Genomic DNA, 18,553 nt, shown 5'->3' with positions numbered 1-18,553 from the left:
TAAGAGGAAGAAATATTCCTCTTTAGCAAAGACATTATATAATAAAGGAATCTGGTTTATATGGTTATTGCCAGAAGGAATGCTGATTTTCTGGGAGGGTAGTAGAATTAGAATAAACACAGTTGTGGAGGCGGAGGCCTTCATTAAAAAACATAATGCCCTCCTAGATGAAACAGGGGACAGTACACAAGATAAGAAGGAAGGAGGGGCCGTGGCTCTGCCAGCAGACAGTGGGGAGGATGCAACATTCAGAAGATTCAGATCACAAAAATGAGTTGAAACATTATTGCAATTGTTGTTATAATGTAATTTTTGGAAGTGATACAAAAGATGATTGAATATATCGATGATTGAATGTAAAATCAAAAGCTGCCAATGTTTATTCAAATTTTGATGTTTTTTTTTCCTTCTTTTTTGTAAAACTTGTGAGATTTGGGGGGATTTCTACCTCCCACATGATGTAGCTGTCAAAATTTTCTATACCTATTTACCCTTTTCCTTAAAACATTTGTAAAAACCAATAAAAAATTTAGAATTAAAAAAAAGTGTGGATTTCAACTCCATGCTGGCTGAAGACTCCTGGCAGTTGGTCCACAATTTCTTACAGTTGCTGAGTTTGAGGAAGACGAGACTCGATGGTCTCCAAGCAGAGGTGAGTTTCTGCTGCTTTGGGCAAACTGGTAGTGGTGGCAAAGGGAGGCTCTGCCCACCTGCCCAGATCCTTCTGTGTATGTACAAATGCATCACACGCTCACGAGGAAACCGAAAGTCACGTAAATTGAAAATCACCACTGTCTCCAAGACTCTTCCCAAGCTTTCCATTTGGCTTTGCCTTTAATGTCCAATTTCACTGCATCTTCTACTTTTTTATTTGATTTTAGTTCCCATTTCCCTTCTCTCAAGGTCTCTAATTTTCCCTTCATTTTAAAAATATTTTTAAATATTTTTAAATATTTATATTTTTCATGTTTTTTCCCACTCAGAGCTGCCTCTGATCAGAGTTTCCTTATAAGATAGAAGATTTCCCCTTCAGCCCCGCCCCTCTCTCCCCCTAGTGGCTGCCCTTGTTGCTAGCCTGTCCCTGTCGTCATGGCAACCCAGCAGCAGCCAATCAAACATGAGGGGAAGAGACAATGGTTGCCTGGGAACTCAGCCACCCATCAGCCTCATGGAGAAGAGTTTGAATAAACAAAGGGGGGGATTTCAAATAAGGATGAAATAAAAACGGTTTTAAGTGTGATGAGAAAGAGAGAGAAAAACAACTGAGAGAAATGCAGAGGGAGGGGAGGCTGAAGTCCTGGAAGAGCCTTTCTCCTCCCCCACCTAGAAATGGCTGCCCTGGAGAGCTTCTCTTCCAGCGGATGCTCTTGGGCAAGTGGGAGCAGTGGTTGCCCAGGAGAGCCCGGCCGGAGGATCTTCAGGGGCCACGAGGGACCCCCAGGATGCCCCTTCCTCAGAACCCCAGAAGGTCCCTCGAGGAAGACCCCCCCCCCCAACTTTCCACTTGGCTTTAGGCAAAAAGTGTCACTGGATGATTTCAGACTTTGGACTTCCCTCCGGTTCAGGATGAACTTCTTAAAAACTTTCCCTTCCTCCTTTCACCCCCTTCCTCCCCCCAAAACCAACATTTCTTCAATAAAGGACACAAACACACACGCACACACACGCACACATGCACACACACACACACACACACACACACCTTAGAGAGACAAACTTGTTCATCTTTGACTCCTCCCCCATCCCCGAATTAGGTGCTAAAACTAAACTGCCAGGGAATTCCTCCCTACTTCTAGGTTGGTTCCAAATCAGTTACTCTGACTGCAGAGTGAAGAAAGTAGAGAGAAGGCAGGAAGGAAGCAAAGGAAACATTGTCAGTGAGGTCCATGTGGCTCAGCTGCCTCTCTGCATGTGAGGAGGGTCCCTCCCTCAGAAGAGAGCTTTCTGACCCCACTCCCAGGCTGCCTTGTCTGGATCGGGTTGGGGTCTCCGCCTGCCTTCCTCTCCTCCAGAGACCCCTCCCTGCCCTTGCCCAGAAGGCACCTGAACCTCCTGCATCCCCCACCTCTCTCCCCCTCACTCATGGCTCTCCGGGACCCTTCATTGCCCCAGTTGCTATTAGTTGCTCCTCCTTCAAAGAAACGTTTTCCAAGCATGCCTGAGCCAGGTCAGGTACGGGATCCACCTGCCTTCCTCTTTTCCAGCCCACCTTCCCTGTCCTTGACAGGAAGGGACATTTATTTATTTATTTCTTGGATTTCTAGACCGCCCCCTCTCCCAAAAAGGGACTCGGGGCGGTGTACAGTCAATGCAGATAAAAATACAATCATAAAACAATTAAATACATTTGGATGGAGGAGATAGCTGTACAAGAAATAAATATATTCTAAAACCTTAAAAACATCCCCAATTAAAAACCCAAACCCAATTAAAATAAATCCCCGGGAGGTAAAACTAAGAGAGTGCCAGGCCAGCTGATTGAAATAGGTGAGTCTTTAACTTTTGACGGAAGGAGCGGCGGTCGGTGGTGGTTCGAATGTCAGGGGTGAGGTCATTCCAGAGGGTTGGGCCCATCACAGAGAAGGACCTACTCCTAGGTGTCGCCCGCTGACACTGCCTAGCGGACGGCACCAGGAGGAGTCCCTCCCTGTGTGAGCGGATAGGTCGCAGGGACGTGTGTGGTAGGATGCGATCCTGCAGATAACTAGGTCCTATGCCATGGAGCGCTTTAAAGATGGTAATCAATACCTTGAAACGCACCCGAAAGGCCACAGGTAGCCAGTGCAGCTCGCGCAGGAGCGGTGTTACGTGGGAGTAACATGTACTCCCCATGATAGCCCGCGCGGCTGCGTTCTGAACTAGCTGCAGTCTCCGGATGCGTCCCAAGGGAAGCCCCATGTAGAGGGCATTGCAGTAGTCCAGGCGAGACGTCACCAGCGCATGAGTGACCGTGCGCAGGGCACTCCGGTCCAGTAGGGGGCGCAATTGGCGCACCAGGCGAACCTGGTGGAACGCCCCCCTTGCCACGGCTGCCACATGGTCCTCCATTGACAGCCGGGCGTCAAGGAGGACGCCCAAATTGCGCGCCCGCTCCACAGGGGACAGTTGTTCGCCCCCTATGGCCAGCAATGGTGTCAGCTGGCTGAACCGAGGCGCCGGTACCCATAGCCACTCGGTCTTGGAGGGGTTGAGTTTGAGTCTGTTGTCCCCCATCCAGACCCCGACGGCTTCCAAACACCGGGACATCACTTCGACAGCCTCATTGGGGTGGTTTGGGGTTGAAATGTACAGCTGAGTGTCATCAGCGTACAGGTGGTACTCAACCCCAAAACCACAGATGATCTCACCCAGCGGCTTCACATATGCGTTGAACAGGAGAGGCGAGAGGACCGACCCCTGTGGCACCCCACAAGTGAGTGGCCTCAGGGACGACCTCTGCCCCCCTGTCAACACACATTGCTTCCGGTCGGAGAGGTAGGAGCCGAACCACCGCAAAACGGTGCCTCTGACTCCCATCCCCTCCAACCGGCGCAATAGGATACCATGGTCGATGGTATCAAAAGCCGCTGAGAGGTCTAATAGGACCAGGATAGAGGAGCAGCCCCTATCTCTGGCCCTCCAGAGATCATCAACCAACGCGACCAAGGCTGTCTCAGTGCTGTGCCCGGGTCGGAAGCCGGACTGGCGTGGGTCTAGATAGTCGGATTCGTCCAGGTGTCGTGGAAACTGCTGCGCCACCACATTCTCAACAACCTTCGCCAAGAAGGGGAGGTTGGAGACTGGACGGTAATTAGCTAGCTCCATTGGGTCGAGCGAAGGTCTCTTGAGCAAGGGTCTCACCACCGCCTCTTTCAAGGCGGTTGGTAAGTAACCCTCACCCAATGAGGCATTCACCAGGCCCAGAAGCCAGCCTCGTGTCACCTCCCAGGCTGCCAGTACCAGCCAGGAGGGGCACGGGTCCATTGAACATGTGGTGGGCCGCAGCCGTCCACGCAACCTGTCCAAATCCTCGGGGGCAACAGAGTCAAACTCCTCCCAGAATGGTCTCTCAAGACTCGCTGTTGACGGCTCGTCTGGTCCACTGACGGAGGTCCATCCGCTCCGGATCTGATCGATTTTGTCCTGAAGATATTCCCCAAACTCCTCTGCTCTTCCCTGTAAGGGTGTCTCCCGCGTCCCCTGCGATAAAATCAACCTCCTGCAGCCCTGTGTGGCCTTCCAGGACCCCTGCTTCCTCCTCAGCCTTCCCACAGCCTTCATGAGGACTTGAAACCACTCTCCTGGTCAAGATTGGAGGTTTCCTGCTGCTGCTTCTTCACAGAGCAACCAGATAAAAGCTCCACCCAATTTCAGCAATTTGGAGCCCGCTTGGCTGGTTTTGCAGGCCTGAAGACAGAGTGGGGAAGGCCCATAGCCTCAGCCGGCCTGGTGTGAAAGATATCAGAAACATCATAGGTGAGAAGGCTTTTCAGAAGTGGTTTGTCATTGACTCTTTTCTAGGGCTCTGACAGATTGGCTGGTCCAGGTTCACCCAGCTGACTTCCTGCCCAAGGCAGGACTGGAACTCATGGTCTCCTGGTTATTCTCCTCATGCCTTGACCATAGGCGTAGCTGTGCATCTCACTTAACCTGTTCACGTCACCAATAGCTGCGTTCACACTTGCAACTTTTAACCACTGTTTATTTTTGGAGGTTGAACCTGTCAGCTGATGGGTCAGTTAATTATGCGTATTAATTCCGCAAGTGGCTGAAGAATCATTTTTAGGAGCAATAAACTGGAGACATTTTTCTTCCAGTAAGGGCCACATTCACACAGCATGAATGCTTCACCAGGCTGGAGTTTATCAATACCAAAACACGGGGACTCTGGATTATATCTTGGAAGCACTTGGAGGTCATCTGGGCTGGAGTTTCAAACAAAGCCTCAGAGATAGGAATGTCAAAACAGTCACACCATGTGCATCTATAAAACCTGAGGATCTGTTCCCAGGTCCCCCCAAACCAAATTCTGGGTGGCGGCGGCAAGAAATCAGGTCACACCATCCACTGCAGTCTGGGCACTGCCACCATCTCAGCTGCAGACCTCGCAGCACAGCATGTATCTAAGAAACCAAAATTATATATCAAAATTTAATGGCTCTCAGTGTTTTCATCAGTATGGAAACACAACTCAGAAAGTGTCAAGGAACAAAAAGGAATATTTCCATCCATTCTGTAATTTTCTCTCTCTTCGTCAATGATGCAACTTCCCATTGTCTTCCTTGAGTTTGAGAAGCAGCTCAAGTCTTTTCTTTTGAAGATATATTTTTATTCCTTACCTATAAATATATTGAATACAATGTAATTGTCCTGGAATTCCACTTACCCTAAAACAAAAGTAAAAACATATGTACTATTTTAAACAGTGCTGGTGTTGTACAGTAGTTTCTGACCATCACATGATCATAAAAACAATTCAGGCTGAAACTCTATATCAGGAGTGAAATCTAAAAACATTTCATCCAGTTCTGTGGGCGTGGCTTGGTGACTGGGTGGGTGTGGCTATGTAGTCATGTGACTGTGGGGTCAAAATACAGAAACTCCCTTTAACAAACAGGGGTTGGACTAGATGACCTCCAGATCCCTTCCAGCCCTGGATTACCTCCCTCTCCTTTTTCCCTCCCTCTCTTCTTTCTTTCTTTCTTTCTTTCTTTCTTTCTTTCTTTCTTTCTTTCTTTCTTTCTTTCTTTCTTTCACAGTACCCCCACCACACGTCGTTTTTGGCCTAGCAGCCTTCAGGGAAGCCTCCTAGGAGTAAAAAAGGACACCTCCCCAAACCACCAACCCTGGTTTTGGCCTAGCAGGCCTCAGGAAAGCCTCAAGGCTGCTTTAATAGTAATAGTAATAGCACTTAGACTTATATGCCACTTTACAGTGTTTTACAACTGTTTCCTGTTGGTTTACAGTGTCAATAGGGTCAACATGTTACCTCAGCAATCTGGGTCCACATTTTACTGACCTCCGAAGGACGGAAGGATGAGTTAACTTTGAACCAGTGAGAATCGAACTGCCGAACTTCTGGCATTTGGCAGTCAACATAAATAGCCTGCAGTACTGCATTCTAACCACTTTGCCACCACGGCTCTTTCATCAGCCATAAAGGGCGTGAGTCTAAAGGCCTAATGGCTGAACTCTCAGTCCTAAGGATCCTGTCCACTTCCTGAGGTCCAAATGGTTCCTCTCTCCCCAGAGAACCCATCCCTCACAAGGAATCTCCTCTGGGCCTTTTGCCCTGGGCCACCTCGGTTGCCAAAAGGCCAATGAATTAATACATTCCGTGTTCTGACCAATTCTTTACATCCATCTAACCAAAGGTTGTGGAGCATGGGTGTCAAGCTAACTGGGTCACATTGCCATCATGTGACATTTCACGACTCTTTCCCCTTTGCGGAGCTGGGGTGGGCGTGGCCTGCACATGACGCCATTTTGACACCCCTGCTTTAGAGAATTAAATAAAGTGAACAAGTTTTATAGATGGTAGGTTTTATTCCGTTTGATTGCCCAGACCTCCTCAACAGGTTTCAAAGATTTTACATCTAAAAATGTTATGCTGTCCTAATTTGACCTATTTATTAATTTATCTCTAAAGATGTACATATGCTGTTGTATGTTTTTCCTCTCTCTCTTTCCTTAGTGGTCCCTGAAACACATTCTGGTTTCTTCTATGGTTTAATTTGACCTTTACAAAGAACAGTGTATTTTCTCTCTATTGCAGAACAATAACTATTTTTTTTTCAAAGTTGAAATACTCCAATAATAGAACATGAATTCAACCTTTTATGAATAATGAATAAAAGTCATTTTATTCATATAAAATAATGAACAAAAGTCATTTTCAGGGATTTTGTTCTAGTTTGGTACATTATAAGAGAGAGGAAGTAGTCATAGAAAGAAGAGCAGGCACCCATCTCTTAATCAAGGCAGCCAAAGTCCACCTTGAAGCAGGATAAACTGTATCCAGATTGAGGATTGACATTTCAGATTCCTCCCAAACTTCTCTTTTCAGGGTGGAAAGTATCAAGAGATTTTCTAAGAGACGTTAAGGGAGCAGCTTCTCTCTCACTCCTGGGCTCATCTTCAGAGTTTCACCCCATTTGTGACTCCTCCCATTGCGCATCTGCCTGTTGACTCCCTCAGAGTTTAGAGAGACGATGTCTCTCCTTGTGGCCATTATCCAAATCATAGTGATTTATTTCTTCTCTTGGTGCTAAATCTCAAAAGACATTTTGGAAAGCTTCAAGGTGTCGTACAGAGAAAGCCATAGGATGCTTCCACTTTGATAGTACATGAAAGCCTTTTTGGCTAATGTCTTTGCACTGAAAAATCTTGGGGTCATAAGTGGCCCTGGAGAAAGAGAGAACCTTGAAAGCTTTTAAGACAGGCAAGAGCTGCAAATGTGAAGCCTTGTCTGACTCTGCCTGGATTAGGAAACTTCCGGAGCTTCAGTCTTGGAAGTGGGCTTTAGTTTCTTCCACCTCTTCTGATCATCTTGCCTTCAAAGCAAGACTGGAGACTCCATCAGGAGCACAAGTCATGTTGCTGCTTCTGCTGCTTCTTCTGCCCCAGGAAGTTCTGGGAAGTCTCAGAGCCAAATGCATCCTGACTCTGAAGAGGGATGAGGTGCATCCAAAGAACCATTACAAGCCAGGAGAGTTTCTCATTGGTGGCATTGTCTCTGCAACAAAGGTGCTTCTTCTTCCATTAAGCTTCAACAAATCTCCTTTGACTCAAATTTCTCAGTACGTCAAAGTTCCTGCTCAGAATTAGGGCCTGTCCATTCCACCCTAAGTTCTAAAGTTCCAGCCGCCTCTCTTACAATGAATGATCTCTTTGATCTGCTAGTTCTTCTCTCTTTCTGTTTCATTTCATCCTTGGATCATTTTTTTCAGCTGATGAACCTGATTTGAAATTCTCAAATAAATAACCAGTAGAGGTTTTCTATTTTTCTTGACCTTGAATAAGCAGCTTCTGCTTTTCTTGACATCCTCTCAGCAGAGGTCGACTGTGGATGGAGAAGAGAGGATGGTTCTTCTCTTCTACCACTCTCATGCCCAATAAGGTCATCAGAATGGGTAGAAAAATGCAGAAATGTTGTTGTTTTTTCCTCTGAAGTAAAAATGAGATATCCTTAATTTTATTCTGTACCACCTGTTAAATAAATGGATCCCAGTTCAGAATTGACTTTTCTTAAATGCCTGAATCCCATTTGAGTGATTGCCAGTATCTTTATCACACAATGAATTAAATGTCAGCTAAGTCTCTATTGTGGATATATCAACACCTTCAGCAACTGAGCACTTGTCCCATTTGTTAACAGTCATAGCTGCTCATTTTTTATGCCATTTTGGGTGTCTCTGTATGTTCCCTTTCCAATTGTCACTCTTCCAATTATTAATTATTAGAAAAGATAAATAGGCAAAAGGACTGAAAGAAATGGAAAAGCAATCTGAAATGTTAATCAACAGCAAGAATAACCACAATATGAAGAATAAGCTAAAGCTAAATTTAAAACTGAATTATGTACAAATGGTGAACATGTAATAACAAAAATGTATAAAGTTTTAAGCATTTGAAACAAGATGAACAAATTAAATTTGCATGACTGAATGCACTGTTAAATTTGGAAATTAAATGGGTAGAATTTGGGTAACTGGTATTCAATTTGCACTCTCATAATTTAAGAGAATGCTTTTTTAGAAAAAAATAAAATGTTCTATTCTTGGTATATGACACCAGAGACTTTATCAAAACCGTATAAAACATATTTCAAACAAAAGCAGGAATTGTGAAAAGCATGGAGGAACATTTTATCATGCAGGGTGGATTGGTGAGAAAACTAAGACATTTTAGATACAAATTGACACAATCATGCAAAGAATTAGAAAGGCAAAAAATTGTGAAGAAACCAGAATTATTTTTTATTGGGACTTCTGAACAATGAATTAAAAAGCATTCATAGCAGATGGATTTTATGTATGGTAATTGCAGCAAGGCTGCTGTATGCTCAAGGATGGAAGAATCATGGAATTCTCAGAGTGGGAGACTTGACTGTGAAAAATGTAAAGAATTTGAAGAAATGAAAAATTTCTGTTGAAAAGAAGGTTGGAAATCAGGTTATTTTTCTCTCCTTTATTTCTTTAATTCTCCTTATTTCCTTTTTTTCCCTTTTGATTAACATTTCATTTTTTGGAAAAATTCTTAATTTAAATATAAAAAGAGTTAGGGAAGTAATACTAGATAAACTAGATAAACTCAGACATAATATAGCTATAACTAAATAAATCCAGACATAATATGCATTCAATATCCCTAAATGAAAGAATCCTAGAGTTCCTAGAGATCTGCGGGATCGAATCCTGCCCCATACATCCCGGAGACCAATTCGCTCTCACAGAGAGGACTCCTCCGGGTCCCGTCCACCAGGCAGTGTCAGAGGGCGGCGCCCAGGAGTAGGGCCTTCTCTATGATGGGCCCAGTCCTCTGGAATGACCTCCCCCCAGATATTAGGACAACGACCGATCTCCGCTCCTTCCGTATGAAACTCAAGACCCACCTGTTCCAACTAGCCGGCCTGGCTTAACTAGAACCTTCTGACCTCCCTGGCAATTTTAATATTTTAAATGTAAATTTTGGGGTTTTTAAACTGTTGTAATTGTTTTAATTTATTGTTATTTATTCGAACCTAGTGGCTTTCACTTGTATTTGACTGTTAAATATTGATTTCACCTCCTCCATGCCACACTTGCATTTTTGATTTAATTGTACGTCGCCCCGAGTCCCTTTGTGGAGAGGGGGCGAGTGATAAATCGAAACAAATAAATAAATAAATAAATAATTCCATTCAGATAGGTGAGATAAATATATATTTTGGAGATTTGAAAATGCCTCTAAACATCTCAGCCTTATGTGGATTAGAAGTACGATTGTTGAAAGAAAAGTTAAATGACATGTCGCTTTCATTGATTATGTCCTGATATATTCATACTTTCAGGAAAACATTAACAGAGTACTGGAAAATCCTGTCCTTCCTTTTTGCGATCCAAACGATCAACAAAGATCCCAACATTTCGTTCAATGTCACCCTGGGATACAACATCTATGACAATTATTTCAGAGCACAAATGACCTCGGAGGCTTTGTTGGACCTGCTTTCAGAGGGAAAGGCCAACGTTCCCAACTACAGCTGTGGAAGGCAGAGAAACACAGTGGCTGTTCTGGAAGAGGCTGATACTGACATCTCCTTCCAGATTTCGACCATGTTGGGAACCTACAAAATCCCACAGGTGTGTCTTTGTTGGGAAGACCATTTGTAGACATGCAACATACAGCCACACAGCCTCTCTTGTAAATGAAGAGCAAAGTTCCATTGTGGGAATTGCATGAAGTAAGGATGGAGGTTCTATCAAATGGCAGAGAAGGAGCAGAGAAGACAATCCTCTCTCTGGCACACTCTTAAAGCAGATTGTACAACTCTGCTGAATGTGTCTAGGGAAAGTTCTTCATTACAAGGAGTGAAACACTTCCTCCATAAAGTTATTCCCCCCCCCCTGCTCTTCAGTCAAATAGAGTTTTTTTGTTTTCCTTTTCAGATCAGTTACAGTTTTGACTCCCAGATTCTGAGGGATAAAACTCAGTTTTCTTTCTTCTACCCCCTGCTCCCTGCGGAAGGAGCCCAGTACCCAGGGATGGTCCAGCTTCTCCTCCATTTCAGGTGGACCTTGGTTGGTCTCGTTGCTCCAGACACTGAGAATGGACAAAGGTTCATGAGGACGATGACTTCTATTCTGGTCAGGAATGGCATTTGCCCAGTTATATCACAAACCTTTCCCACAACTCTTAGCAAAGCACGCATGTACATAGAACAAAACCTCATGTGGAGAAAAGTGAACATCTTTATTTATGGTGCAGGCATGAATACATGTTCTTTAGGGTTTACAATTATGTCTCAGATATTTGCATTTCTTGCTGAACCTCTTAGAGGAAAAGTTATGATCACAACAATCCGCTGGGGCTTCAGTCGTTATTTGAAAAATAAAAGTATTTCCTTTCAATACTTCCATACCGTTTTTTCCTTTCTTATGAAGACAAATCAAATGGCAAAATATGATTGGTATACAGAGCTTTATGATTCCATGAGGCGCTTGGTAGAGAACTCTTTCTTGTGCTCCTACACCAAGGATGCCTTTTCAGTGAAAGTCTGGAGACGATGCAAGCAGAAAGTAGACCTGGAAACTCTGAGGAAAGAGGAACAGGATCGGATCCTGACTATGGACAGCTATTTCATTTACAACACAGTCTGGGCTGTGGGACGGGCCTTAAATACAGCTTATTTATCCAGATCCAGGAGGACAACATTTAAAAATATTAAAAATTTCAAAATTCCAGTGCTGAAGGCCTGGCAGGTACTTATTTTCTTTTTCACAGCTCTCCACTGATGTTGAGAATCAATTTTACAATAGTAACAACTGTGTAATTGTTCTGACAATTGTAATTGTTTAGTCTGAATATAAAAATTATATTGAGTTCCAACTTTCCATTGGTCTTCCTGTTGCTTTCATTTTATCTTGCTCATTTCTAAAACATAGAACAACAGAGCTGAACGGGACCATGAAGGTCATCCAGTCCCACCCCCTGCTCAAGCAGGAGACCCTATACCATTTCAGACAAATGGCTGTCCAGTCTCTTTTTTTTTTAACAAAATTTTTTTTTGATTTTACAAAAAATAATCAGGAAAAGGGATGGTGGATAGGGTACAAATTTTGACAGCTACATTATGCAGGAAATGGCCCTCCCCCCCATTCTCATAACTTTCATTTGTTAATGCATTAAGTTGTTACTACTTAATAATAATTTGTCAGCATATTTTAACCTTTTATCTTCAAATGATTTCAATCATTTTATATCAAACAGATTTTCTAGTTCATTTTTTTGATCTAAGTTTTCTCAGTGTTGCCTCTTCCCCCCCCCCCCCAGTAAGGCTCCAGCACCTCCCGTGTCCTGTGTATCCCGTGAAGTGTCATTGGATTTATACAGGAGGACTTTGTTTTTTTTCCATGAAGGCCTCAGCCTCCATAGTTGTGTTGATTCTAACTCTAGTGTCCTCCCAGAATATTAGCATACCTTCTGGCATGAGCCATCTAAACCACACCCCTTTCTGGTATAATTTCTTCGCTAGAAGCGAATATTTTTTTCTTTTATCTCTAACTTTCTTTGGGAGTTGTTTCAAGATGGCTATTTCTCTATCCTTGTATTTTAATACTTGCCCCCTTTGTGCACTCAGAATCTCATCTCTTGTAGTCTTTCTGAGAAATTTAATGTGGACCTCCCTTGGAACATTGTGTGTTCTGGCGTATGCTAAATTTACTGTATAGACCAGGTCAATATCCCACCCCATCAGTTGTCTGTCTTTTTTGATATATTCAGCCAATAAATTTGTCATGATGTCCCTCAGATCTTCATTTTCAGCTTCAATTACATTTTGAAATCTAAGAAAAAAAGACATCCTTTCAAATTCCATTTTTATCTGGCGGTTCTCAAGTTCTTGATTTCCTCTCTGGACCTCCCTCACGTCCCCCCTCATCTCAGACGTCCCCTCCTCCAAAAGTTCCAATCTCTGTGAGTTTTGAACCGTTCGATTTTGGTTCTCTCTGAGTTGCTCATTCATTTCTTTCAGTTGATTTTTCAAGTCCTCCTGCCCCTTTAAGAGCTGTTGAAACATCTGTTGGGTTAGGTCTAGCTCAAGGGGCTTAGGATGGAGCAAAGATGTTAATGTCTGTTGTCCATTGGGGCTGGATGTTGATAATGTTGGGGCAGAACCAGCGAAGCCTGGTTTCCCCGGTGGTGGTTTTTTTGGTGGCATTGTGGTAAGAAGAGCTCAGAAATGTCTGTGTCAATGCAGGGAAGAAGCAATTGTAAAAGTGGATAGCCGAGAGAGGTCACGAGGCAGGCAGTCCAGACAAGTAAAGACCTTTTCTAAAGTCTAAATCCAAACAGTAAAATCCATTGTTCCAAATCCAGGAAAGGATGTATCAAGAGATATCTCTGAGTGTCACTGAGACATAGACAAAGTGCCAGCAATTTCTGTGGGTGGAGTCAAATTTCAAAGTACATGAAGACAATGGAAGTGTGCCATCTTGCCTTGCCAGCTCCGGGATCAGAAGGCAACAAACCAAAAGTTTTCAAAGTTTTCAAAAAGTCAGATCATCACCTCATTTCACAGTTGCAGTAAGATAAATCTGCTGCTTGCTAGGAGCGTGACTTCATTCCAAAGCTCACCCCCTCCTCCTCCTCTGGGGGCAGAGAGCAGTTTAAAGCCGCTTATCCAAGGGGGGTGGAATCCCCCTCCCTCCAGCCACACTTCCCAGGAGCGGATTGAATGTTTTTTTTTAAAAAGCCGACATTCCTTTTTTTTTTCCTCAGTCAAGAAAGGGAACGGGGGGGATTTTAATCTCACCGCATTGCAGCTGCAGCCTTCAAATCATCAATCTTGCCCAGCTGCTTCGACGCGAAGACACAGAAGAGCCTCCTCTTTTGCCTCCCGGTGCCTAGGGCGATGCAGGGAGCCCCCCCGGCCGCTGCCGACACAGGGGGTCCCCCGCTATGCAACCCCCTCGGCAGGGGGCCCCTACAAGGCTCCCTGTGCCCCCCCAATCAGGGGGGAGCCCACCAAGAGCGCGCGGGGCGAGCAAAGCATGCCCGTCGCGATCTGCAGCCGGAACCGGAAAAAGGCTGTCCAGTCTCTTCTTAAAAGCCTCCAATGATGGAGCAACCACAACTTCTGAAGGCAACCCATCCAATGGGTTGATTGTTCTCACCGTTAGGAAATTTCTCCTAAGTTCTAGGTTGCTTCTTTCCTTAATTAGATTCCACCCATTGCCTCTTGTCCCACCTTCAGCTGATTTGGAAAATGGTTTGATCCCCTCATCCTTGTAGCAGCCCCTCAAATATTGGAAACTCCCTCATATCACCTCAGTTCTTTCTTTCACCAGACAAGACATACCAAATTCCTGTAGCTGTTCTTCATATGTTTAGCCTCCAACTTCTTTTGTTTTGTTTTGTTTTTTTAACAAAAGCTTCTTGCTAACTTCTGATTTACATTCAGCTCTTTTACCTTGGCCTCTTTTTTTTTACAAGCAGGAGCACTGCCCTGTCCCACCCAACCTCAGAAAATGTGCTGTCCATATTAGGCAGTTAAACACTCTGATCCTCTCACCTCATGGGCAGCCCCTCTACTCCAAAGGAGACTTGACTCAGAGGGGTCTCATTCCTGTGCTAAGACCCCCCCTTTGGATTCCTCTTCCCCTGCTTTAAACTCTCAGCAGGATCTGAGACGTCAAAAAGTGGTAAACATCTTTGGGCCAAGAAGCTAAGAGGGCTGAGGTCAGTTCGCAAGGTGAAAGGTTTAACTAGGAGAAAATCTAGAAGGAGCAAGAGTGAAGAACATTCCATAAAACATTCCGTAGACGTTGCATAAAATTATATGGAGGTGATCTTAACTGGTGAGAGAGAATCATCTTTCCCAGTGAGGATCTGGGGTCTCTTCTCCAAATCAAATAGCTCATCTCTCGCCTCAAATGCAAGTTGATAATGCAAGATTCGTAAGCACAACATGCTACTAGAGCAAAAGCTCCGATAGGTAACCCCAAGGTGAGCCAAGATTTTTCTCTTCCTATCCTCCCATTGATCGTTAACCAGTTCTTTATAGCCTTGTTTCTCTGTGGGGCATTTTATTTCATGTTGACCTCACTGGCAGAATTCTTTCAGTGTGCTTGTGCACTGCATCCCCTTCCTTCAGGGTCTTAACTTTGGACCTCACTAGCTCACACTGGGTGTCTCCTTTCCTAAACTTCCCTTTGGTTTTCTAATCTCCCTCTCTGGAGTGACAGTTATGAATGGGGAGAGATAAAGGACAACTTTTATCAGTCTTTGCTTTGAATGGTCATTTTTAGTCCTTTTAATAGATATTTTATTGCATATTCCTCAGTACAGATCATTCCAGCACAAACTGAGAATTTTTTTGCCATAGAGCTTTGTATGTCGTTTGTAACATGGTCATTTTTCTCTTCCATTCCAGCTTCATTCCTTCTTTCAAAACTCTCAGTTTTATAATAATTGCATCAATGGAGTATATTTAGATCAGAATGGAGAGCTGGTGGCAGACCTGGACATTATGCATTGGATTATTTTACCTAATATATCTATCAACAAAGTGACATTTGGAAGTCTAGAAAGAGAGGGATACCAGGATTCCAAGTTGATGATCCACCAGAATGCTACTGCAGTGATGGAAAGGCTGGACAAGGTGGGGGAAAGACTTTATCCAACCCTTTCTGAAGGTCTCACCAAGAGGATGGCAGAATTGGGGCAGGGATGTCATTTCAGTTTTCCCAGAGAGGAAACATCTTCTTTGGTTACATGTTCAGGTGTCTGAGAAAAATATCCTTACTTCCAGTTAGTAGTCTATCAGTTTTCTGTGGGGGAGCAAGACTTAAATCATAGGGCAACATTATTTCCTTCTCCAAAGCAGAGAATCCTCCCAACTTTCCCTTGAGTATGTACATGACAAGAGCAACAAAGATGATTGGGGGGACTGGAGGCTCAACTATATCATCAACGGTTGTGGAAACTGGAAATGCCAATTCAAACGAAAAGAAAGATTAGGGGTGACATGATAGCAGTCTCCCAATATTTGGGGGCTCTCACAGATAAGGTCTCAACCTATTCTCCAAACCATCAGCAGACAAGGGAAGTAGTAACAGATGGAAGCTGATCAAAGAGAGATCCAAGCAAGCAAGAATTAAGGAGAAATCACCCATCAGTAAGAACACTTAATCAGTGGAACATCTGGCCTAGAGAAGTGGTGGGTGCTCCACCACTGGAGGGTTTTAGGAAGAAATTGGACAGCCATTTGTCCATAATGGTATAAGGTCTCCTGCTTGAGCAAGGAATTAGACTTGAGGAACTTTTCAAATTTAACAAAGCTGAGCCTTGAACTGGAGAGCTACAAACATTTCCTTTTACTTCTTTTGGAAAATACAATAATTCATTTGTGGATTTTTTAAATTTCCCCCTCTCTGCCCAGCCCTTCCCTCCTTCCAGATGTGTGGAAAGCTGTCCTCCTGGATTCATGAAGGTGGCTCAGGAAGGGAAGCCCATCTGCTGCTACAATTGTCGCCCATGTGCAGAAGGAACCATCTCCACCATGGAAGGTGAGTGACAGCAGGAGAAAGTCTTTTTGGGAGGACGATAATGCTGACATTTCCCATGAACATTTTTCCTGAGGGTGACATTCCATGGGTTCTCCTAGAGGCTCTTCTTTAGATCCATTGTCTCACTCCTGACCTAAAAGGAAGAGAGGAGAGGAGAGAAAAGAAGAGAATCATGGCTCAAGGCCAAGGCTAACTTCCTTCTTGACCTTTTGCAAAGTTTTTTTTGCTTATAGAAAATAGAGGAATGCATTTTAATATCCTTACTCCATATCCAATTCACCTTCACCTCCACCTAATGTTTCTTTGCTCCATGGCAAAAGGGCTGATTATCCAATTCAGCTGGCATAGAGCTACACTAAGCATTTTTTCACACATACTTCATTCCATTGTAAATTGAATTCTATTGCTGCCTTAAGGCACTAACACAAGGCTGGGCTCCAATTTTCAAGAGGTGAGAAGGTAAAATGGTAGAACTATTGTCCTTCCTTCCTTCCTTCTCTCTCAATGTTCATTGATGAAATTGTGACATCAAAAAAGAAAAGACATATTTAGCTTTTCTAGCTGGAGAGAAATGAAGATACACATACTGTCTTCACCGATGCACAATTATTCACAGCAAAAATAATTTTACCCAAACAATGCATTTGATTAAAGGACATGTTTATGGGACTTTAACTCTTGCTCCTTTTCAGATGCAGATAAATGTACCAAATGTCCAGATGATCAACATCCAAACACCAAGCGAGTTCACTGTACTCCCAAGATTAAAAGTTATCTTTCTTATAAGGAAAATCTGGGCATTATCCTGACTTCGATTGCATCATTCCTCTCTTTAACCACAGGCTTCGGCTTGGGGATCTTCATTAAATTCATGGAAACCCCAATTGTCAAAGCCAACAACCGGGACCTCTCCTTCATCCTCCTGGTCTCCCTCCTGCTTTCCATCTTGACCTCCTTCCTGTTCATTGGCCAGCCAAGGAAAGTGACCTGCCTCCTCCGACAAACAGCCTTCAGCATTGTCTTCTCCATTGCCATTTCTTCCATCTTGGCCAAAACGATCACAGTGGTGTTAGCCTTCTTGGCCACAAAACCAGGGAATAAAGTGCAGAGATGGTTGGGGAAGAGCTTGGCCAACTCCATTGTCCTTTCTTGTTCTGGTCTCCAAGTTGTCATCTGCAGCATCTGGTTGGGCACTTTCCCCCCATTCTCTGACTCTGACATGCGCTCCCAACCTAGAGAGATCATCCTACAATGCAATGAAGGTTCTGTCACCATGTTTTATGTTGCACTTGGGTACATGGGCTTCCTGTCTGCTGTCTGCTTCACGGTGGCTTTCCTGGCCAGGAATCTCCCTGGGGCCTTCAATGAAGCCAAGCTGATCTCCTTCAGCATGCTGGTCTTCTGCAGTGTCTGGGTGTCCTTTGTGCCTGCCTACCTGAGCACCAAGGGGAAGTACACGGTGGCTGTTCAGGTCTTCTCCATCTTGGCCTCCAGTGCTGGACTGCTGGGCTGCATCTTCATCCCTAAATGCTACATTATTATTTTTAGGCCAGATCTGAATACCAAAGAACATCTCATGTCAAAATAAAATAGAAAAATAACTTTTACAAATTCATTATTTTTCAAAAATGGCATTTTGTAGTTTCAATTAACAGATTTAGATCATTTAACATTTATTTATTGAACTTACATGTTTCCCATCTTGCCTAAAGTTGACTCTATGAAGCTTACAATCAATAAAAAGAAGTGAAACTTCAAATCATTGAAAGAATAAATAATATCACTCAAATTGTTTTAAAATCGATAAAGGAGGGAAGAGGTGTGGAGGAAGATGCACAGGTAGAATAGATATCCCTTCTATTCCTAAAGCTACTCCTGTTCCTATTCTTCTGTGTTCCTAAACAGACCAATAATAATATATGAAGTCTTATTTTTAGTCGGTAAAGTCAGTTTCCAGATGAATGAGTCTTTCCAGTAAGCAAATGGAGACATAAGGAATGTAGCTTTGCAGCTACTATTGACCTGTGGGAAGTTTTATCAGAACATTCCCACAGCAATCCCTGAATCTGACGATGAAAAGGCTCCTTAGAACTAAGACCATTTTTCTTTGCAAATAACAGAAGGGCAAGAAGTAATCTGAGATTTCTTATGTTATTATTTATGTACGTATAACCCATTTTCTCCTCCTGTTTTGCATCATTTTGCCCTCTTTTCTGCAATGTATACATATTTATATATTTGCATTAAACAAATGTATAATGCTGCCACATTCACCTATACGTTCCATTGAGCAGATTACAACTTTA

General features: G+C 43.6%; 1 protein-coding gene across 1 annotated transcript; it reads left to right on the top strand.

Annotated features, from left to right (window-relative positions):
- Positions 1–635: 635 nt before the first annotated feature.
- Positions 636–17,835, top strand: LOC309382599 (vomeronasal type-2 receptor 26-like; the record flags this gene model as incomplete). The annotated part of the gene is made up of 5 exons (XM_081934291.1): positions 636–652; positions 10,031–10,322; positions 11,124–11,342; positions 16,121–16,247; positions 16,940–17,835. The coding sequence occupies 5 exons, from the start codon at positions 636–638 to the stop codon at positions 17,833–17,835; spliced, it is 1,551 nt and encodes a 516-aa protein (XP_081790417.1).
- Positions 17,836–18,553: the final 718 nt, after the last annotated feature.

This window comes from Natrix helvetica, assembly GCF_964273705.1.
Source record: "Natrix helvetica genome assembly, chromosome: 1".
NCBI classification, from domain to species: domain Eukaryota; kingdom Metazoa; phylum Chordata; class Lepidosauria; order Squamata; family Natricidae; genus Natrix; species Natrix helvetica.
The sequence above is the reverse complement of the archived record's forward strand: the minus strand, read 5'-3'. Positions and strand labels throughout refer to the sequence as shown.